The sequence below is a fragment of the Condylura cristata genome, unplaced genomic scaffold (assembly GCF_000260355.1).
Source record: "Condylura cristata isolate star-nosed mole 26May11 unplaced genomic scaffold, ConCri1.0 scaffold00024, whole genome shotgun sequence".
Lineage (NCBI taxonomy): Eukaryota > Metazoa > Chordata > Mammalia > Eulipotyphla > Talpidae > Condylura > Condylura cristata.
This window is the reverse complement of record NW_004567125.1, coordinates 16,816,593-16,823,857: the sequence shown is the minus strand read 5'-3', so window position 1 is coordinate 16,823,857 and position 7,265 is coordinate 16,816,593. Positions and strand designations below refer to the sequence as shown.

At 44.8% G+C, this 7,265-nt stretch overlaps 1 protein-coding gene across 1 annotated transcript in view; it reads left to right on the top strand.

Annotated features, from left to right (window-relative positions):
• The window catches only part of MYOC (myocilin, trabecular meshwork inducible glucocorticoid response), an 11,132-nt gene extending 5,154 nt beyond the window's left edge, over positions 1–5,978 (top strand). The window contains exons 2-3 of the mRNA XM_004688479.2: positions 2,919–3,044; positions 4,675–5,978. Of these exons, the coding sequence (XP_004688536.1) occupies positions 2,919–3,044; positions 4,675–5,459 (911 nt within the window). The 3' untranslated portion in view covers positions 5,460–5,978. The remainder of the gene's footprint in view (positions 1–2,918; positions 3,045–4,674) is intronic.
• Positions 5,979–7,265: the final 1,287 nt, after the last annotated feature.

The window sequence follows — 7,265 nt, the reverse complement described above, 5'->3', positions numbered from 1 at the left end:
ACAGCCCAGAGAAATTTTCGTTTCTTAAATTTTCTTAAATAAGGAAATTTTCCTAAATAGCCCAGAGAAATTTTCTTTTCTTGAGACACCATTGTGTATAATATAGGTGAATAGGTTCACATCTCCTCAGATCCATGTTACCACACACCACCCCAACCTTTGAAGCACCCATAGTCCTTTGCCCTAGTCTATTGGCCCCTCCCCCTTTGCTCTCATCCCTCATTTTTAATCCCACCTTACTGTACCCCTATAGTAGCCTCACTGCTGCAGTTATATTTCTAGGATTTGTTTTGGTTTAGTTTTATCTGTTCCTTTGTTTCGTTTCTCTATATTCCACATATGACTGAAATCATCTGATTCTTGTCTTTTTCCTTCTGACTTAATTTACTTAGCATAATCCCTTACAGTTCATTCCATGTTGTCACAAGTGATAAGAGTTCATCTTTTGTTATGGCTGAGTAGCGTTCTGTTGTGTGTGTCTATTCACACACACATCTCAGTCCACTGCTCTGTCACTGGCATTTAGGTTGCTTTCATACTGTGGCTATTGTAAACAGTGCTGCAGTGGACAGAGGAGCACAGAGAGACCTTCCTATCAGTGACTCGGTGGTCCTGTGGTAGATATCAAGGAGTGTAACTGCTGGATCTCATGGTAGATCTATTGAAATTTTAGTTTTGACACATCTTCATGGAGGTCTATTTCACATATTGAGTTGACGATCAATGCTCAGAGAAGTTGAGTAACGTGCCCAAAGTCACAGAGTTGGCACGAGGGAGGACTGAACAGGGAAACTACAACTGCTGGTCTAGTCGAGGCCCCTTTGTCAATGTGTCCCTGCTTTGGGGTCTTGCGCCCATTCCCAGGGGCATCAGTCTTTCAACCCTTGGTTCCTTGTCTGAGACAACTCTGCCCAGAGTATCTGACAATTGCCATATGCTCCTGGATGACACCCCAAACAGTAGCCAAGAGGACTGCAATTCAGCTATTGCACCTTCCTGCCAACTCCAAACTGTCATTCTGGAAGCCTTTCCCTGCCATTATGTTTTATTATGGTTCCTGTTTATGCCAAAGCAAGCGTTGAGGCATGGTTTGAGTGATGAGAGAAAGAGAAAAAGAGACATACAGAAAGGGCCACTGCTCAGAGCCCTGAGAGTCTTCATGGGACCAGGAAAAGGTAGCGCCCCCAGCCAGGCATTTGTACACCCTCTTCCTGGGCTGTGGAGGAGGAAAGAGTGATGAAGGATGGGCCCTCCATGCACCCCAACCGGGAGCTGAGCGCTGCTCAGCACTTTGTGATCTGAGCTCAGCTCCAGGTCTTTGACCTCAGCCTCCCAGCATCTCCCAGGATCCTTCAGGGCCTCCCTGCCCCCGCGCTCACCACCCCTGCAGCAGTCTGGGTCCAATCAGGAAATGGAAAACCCACCACAGGTTAAGCTGGGACTTTTATTATAAAGGAGGAGCAGCTGGAACCCAAGAGCAAGTATGAGATGAAAGCTATCTCTACACGGTGCCCTAGGGCTGAGGGGTTCCAATGAGGTGGGGTTCAACCATCAGATAGCAGCAGTGGCCCATTTGCGCAGACCACAGCTGGCTTGGAATTGCAGCCACAATCTCCTGGTTGACCAGTCACCTGTGGCATGAGCTCAGGGCAGTCAGGGGCAGAGTGGGAGGGGCAGAGTGGACAGGGCCTCAGGTTCTATGTTAAGAAAACTGTGGGCTGTTTGTGGCTGTGGTTGCTGGAAAGAATCACAGAGGAATCAGATGTTGAGCTGGTGACACTTCTGGCACCATCCCCAGTCCCTCCCTCCCTCAGGACACACCAGCTAGTCTTCCACCCACAGTGACACGCCAGTGCCCTCTACTGGGAAAGGTTAACAATGTTTTTGTTTTAAAGATATATTTATTATTTGTGCATACAGAACTGGGGTACAAGCCAGAGGAGCAGGGACCATGAGAATATACATCAGAGAAAGACTGGGGAACAGAACAGGCAGATCTACTAAAATGTACTGCTGAGGGGAGCAGGGGGCAGGTCAGGAGAGGTCTGCTGGGCCATGTGGGTCACCTCTGGGACCAGGGCTGGGAAGTGAATGCAGGCAGACATAGGATAACTGGAACTCAGGCCCCCAGGGAGAACCCTGTCAGTTAACTTTATGCCTTGTTGTGCAAGTGTCTGAATTCAAAGATGGCTTAAAGAAAAACATGATGGCAGCCACATAACTGAACGCTTCCTCCCCCCAACTAAGTCTCCTTTGTTTTATAGATCCTGGTTAATTTAGATAACTGGTCCATCAGAACTGACATCTTTTTTCTTCTTTTGTCACTCCTGCCGCTCCCCTAAGCATAGTGTTTCAGTAGATCTACCTTTTCTGTTCCCCACTCTGTCTCTGGTGAATCCTCTTACACCCACACATTTGGCCTACACCAAATTCAAAAATAAATAAAATCTTAAAAAAAAGTTAACTGGCAGAGTTTACACCACAGTCATATAAATTGATTTTAGCACCGTAGATGCTTAAAACCTTCCCCAATATTGCTGACACACACACCTTTCTTACTTGTGAATTTGCCCTTTATTGGAAATTATTTTTTATTTTAGTTTGAATGCCTTGTCACATAGAATAAATTACACCTGCTTTAGGTTTATTGCTATGTTATTTATTATTTGAGTTATTATGAAAATGTTCAAATATTCATAAAATCACAACAGCACGAAGTCCAAGGTACCTATCACCCAGCTCTGACCATTGTCACCAATGTCTAGTCTCATTCTGCTTCCCTCCCCCTCCTCCACTCTGCCATTCATTAGGGTAAATCTCAAACCCTCTCTCTTTGGAACTCTATTTATAGGCCATCCTCACTATAGTCGCTGGGATGTTTTCCCTCATAGTGTGATTTTGTCTGTTTCTTTTAGTAGTTTCTAAATGGAATTTGGAGAAATTGGACTTTCAGGAACTGAAATCAGAGTTAACTGAGGTTCCTGCTTCTGGAATCTTGAAGGAGAGTCGGCCTGGCCAGCTGGGGAATGAAGAGGAAGCTGCTGGTATGAAGTTAGCTTCTTTTCTTTCTTACTACTTGGCTTTTACATATCCAATTCTGTGTTCTGACCACAGCCCTCCCGGGAGGTAGGTATGCATGGGGAGAGGGGAGTGAACATGTAACTTCCTCAGGAACAGAGACAGGGAAGGAATAGGGGAACAGACCCCCTTTCGGCTCCCTTTCCAGGGCGTGCTGCAGAAGTCATCTCTTCCTGAACAAACCCGCATCTTTTCACGGCAGTTGGGAGGCAGCTGGGCTGCTTGGGAGGGAGAGTAGAGTTGTGTGACTGACACTTGGACAATGCCTGTGCCAGAGACCCCAAGTCCCACCTTCGCGTAAACCCACCCCTCCATATCACTCAGAGTCACCCTCTGTATCCTGTGTCCTGAGGTTCTATATCTGTGACTTTAGCCAAATGACACTGCAGTTGAATCTGTGAATGTGGAAACCAAGGGGGGGAAAAAATCTAAGTGAACCTGAGCAGTTCCAATCCATGTCATTCAAGAGTCAGCTGTATTTCACCTCCTCGATTGCCACATAGAATTACAACAGAAAATTTTCCACTAGATCACTCACACATACTATCTCAGCACATTTTGCTACTAAAGAGACTTTTTCTGAACTTTGGGAACTTAGGAAACTTAAGAACTTAGGAAAAGGACTGGTTTCAGAAGCCGACGATCCACATTATTGACAATTATTTCTAACACTGACGTGCACGCAGGGGATTGGAGTTATGGGATATTTAAATATTCTCTGAGTTTCCATTTTCTGTAAGGGGCCCACTCATGTACTGAGATTTCTTATGATTCAGTTAAAACTAAGTTTTCACTCATCACTTTATTATTTTATAAAAACTATATTCAGGTTTTATTACATTAAGTTGATGCCTGGAACATATGACCCAATTGTTAGGGCTTGGGAAACATTTTTTTAATGGAGATTATGATTATGACTTGATATTTCTACTTAATTTTTTGTTTTTATTCATTTATCTTTTTTAAATATTATTTATGTATAGAAAAAGTGGGGTGTAAGCCAGAGGTACAAGAGTGAGAGGATTCACCAGAGACAGAATAGGGAACAGAATAGGCAGACTGACTGAAATACACTGCTGAAGGGAGCAGTGGGCAAGACAGGAGGTCTTCAGAGCCATGTGGATTAGCTCTCTGGCCGGGGGTCAACCCCTATACCACCAGGGAAACCCTATTTCATTATCAAAGGAAAGGGTAATACAGTGAACCCCATGAAACCCTACCCAGTTTTTAATCCAATATTACAGATACAATTTAAAACTTTCTTCAGCTTTCTTTGTAAAGCCTTCAGCTTTACAAATGACACTGAGTAGAAGTTCAATTCATATAATGTGCCACTTACTGAGTATTTACTCTATATTAAACATTTTAACATCTAAAACTTACAATAACCCTAGTACTTAAACCATGATTATTACTCATTTTATGGGTGAGAAACTGAGGCTTACAGAGCTAAGTAACTTGCTGAAAGTCACCCAGCCAGTAAATGACAAACTCTGGACTTAAACTCAGATGTGTTCTTGTATTTCCTGGCTCTGACATGCTCCCCTGTCATGGAAAGATGATGGGTCAGTAAGTGCTTTTTGTTTAATTCACCAGGATGTGGAGAACTCGTGTGGGTTGGAGAGCCTGTCACTCTAAGAACAGCTGAAACCATCTCGGGCAAGTATGGGGTATGGATGCGAGACCCCAAGCCTGCCTCACCCTACACCCAGGAGACAACATGGAGAATTGACACCGTGGGCCCTGACATCCGCCAGGTTCTCGAGTACAGCCTCACCAGCCAGTTCTTGCAGGGCTATCCTTCCAAGGTCCATGTGCTGCCCCGGCCACTCGAAAGCACTGGGGCTGTGGTCTACCAGGGAAGCCTTTACTTTCAGGGGGCAGGGTCCAGAACTGTGATCAGGTATGAGTTGATCTCCGAGTCGGTGAAGGCTGAGAAAGAAATCCCAGGAGCTGGGTACCACGGACAGTTCCCCTACTCATGGGGTGGTTACACGGATATTGACCTGGCAGTGGATGAGACAGGCCTCTGGGTCATCTATAGCACTAAGGAAGCCAAAGGCGCCATTGTCCTTTCCAAACTGAACCCAGAGAATCTGGAACTTGAACAGACCTGGGAGACAAACATCCGTAAGCTGTCAGTTGCCAATGCCTTCATCATCTGTGGCACCTTATACACAGTCAGCAGCTACTCATCACCTGATGCTACCATCAATTTCGCATATGACACGGGCAAGAAGAGCAGCAAGGCCCTGAATGTCCAGTTCAAGAACCGCTACAAGTACAGCAGCATGGTTGACTACAACCCTCTGGAGAAGAAGCTCTTTGCCTGGGACAACTTTAACATGGTGACCTATGACATTAGGCTCTCACAGATCTGAAACGTCGCCAAGTCTTGTCAGGACAGGCAGAAAAAGAGGGTGTGCAGAGTTCTGGAGCAGCCAGACAGCCAAACTCATGCAGCTTTTCTCTGCTCTCCAACGTTTAATCTATCCAGTAGAATGTGCACTGGCCCCCAGGATAGTAGTAGCAATCTGGGAATTTAGACGACTTCACATTATAATACCCTTTTCTCTTGTTCGCTCTTAAAGGGATATTTAACCAAAAAGGTTTTTTTCTGGGCAAAAAGCTTAAATGTGTAGCAGTTTCTATATGAAAACCACAAGGCTTTTTATATATGGCCTTCACAGGCTGAAGAGAGTATGCTTGGAGGAAGACAGCTTGGGGAAAACAAATTTCCCCAGGTGCCTCTAGGGCCCCTCTGTATTGCATGGTTTCTGTTAAGTCAGACAAAAAGCCAAATTTCTGCAGGGCATGCAGCCCTACGGCCAGCACTGGACAGATATAAGATGCACTTGCTTTAGGTGGCGTCTAATGCTTTACCCTGTGAAATAAAATGATCTAGCAGTCTTTACACTTTGTGGGATACTTTGCTTAATAGAGTACAGATTCCAATATCAGATAAATCCTTGGGGCTGGGGGCTGTGATTGCAGGATTACTTTAGGTGAGTGAGTGAGTGAGTAAGTGAGTGAGTAAATGAGTGAGTGTGTGTGTGTGAGATTCATCGGAATCCATATCATCCCACCAGCATAAACTAGCAGAACAATCTTTTGTTTCCCCCAATTCATTCTCTCTTCACCCTAGAATCTTGGGTCTCCTTGGTTGTCACACGCATGGGTTTCATATGTTACAACATCAGGCAAGGCAGCAAACCTTGCAGGCTTGTCTTTTCGTCACTGGACTTAAATTCAGTCTGGAGTTACCATAGCGCACAGTGGTGGAACACTCCATTGCTGCTTCACCTTGGCTGTCAACATGTTGTCTGTCTGAACTGATAAAACTTGAATGGGTTTGGTTCATCCCCATTTTCCTTGAGGTGACATCTGTGCTTGAGTTAAGTGAGGATGGGGAAACCCTAGCAAGGAGAGGAAACCAGGCAGAGTCTCCTACTGGAAACATGGTCACAGGTACCTAGAAATAATGTTTAACTGAGCACCCCTTGGTCCAGTTACACTGACACATAAAATCAACCACTGGTTAGCCCCAGCCTCTTAGGCATGAAATGCTCCTGGGTTCACGTAGGATCATCTTTATACACTTTATATAATTATCACATTGATTATCATGACTTGAAATGCCATCACTATGCTGATAACCTCCCAAATATTTATCAACCCTGAAATTCATTGCATTCTTGACCTTCTCTATTCAAATGCCTATTAAGCACATCCAACCAGTCAACGCAGTTTACTCCATAGAAATTTTCTAGGTCACTTGTCTCTTTTGAGAGTTACATTGTTAAGAATGGATTATTCAGCTTGTGAATCCACTTAACTAACACACAAGAAGAGTGCAACAGGTTGTCATTTCCTGAAAGGGACTGGAGAGCATAGCTTTCCCTCTTATAGCTCCCATCCCTGCTTTTATTTTTCTCTTTTTTAAGGATTTTTATTTATTTATTTTTGTGTAGAAGAGTTGGGGTGTAGGCCAGAGGTATAGGGGTTGAGAGGATCCACCAGAGAGAGAGTGGGGAGCCAAACAGGCAGATCTATTGAAATACACTGTGGGAGGAGCAGTGGGCGGGTCAGGAGAGGTCTGCTGCACCATGTGAGTCAGCTACCTGGTCAGGGATCAAATTCAGGCCTTCGTGGTGTTAGCTCTGAGACTTAACCCACAGGCCACCAGG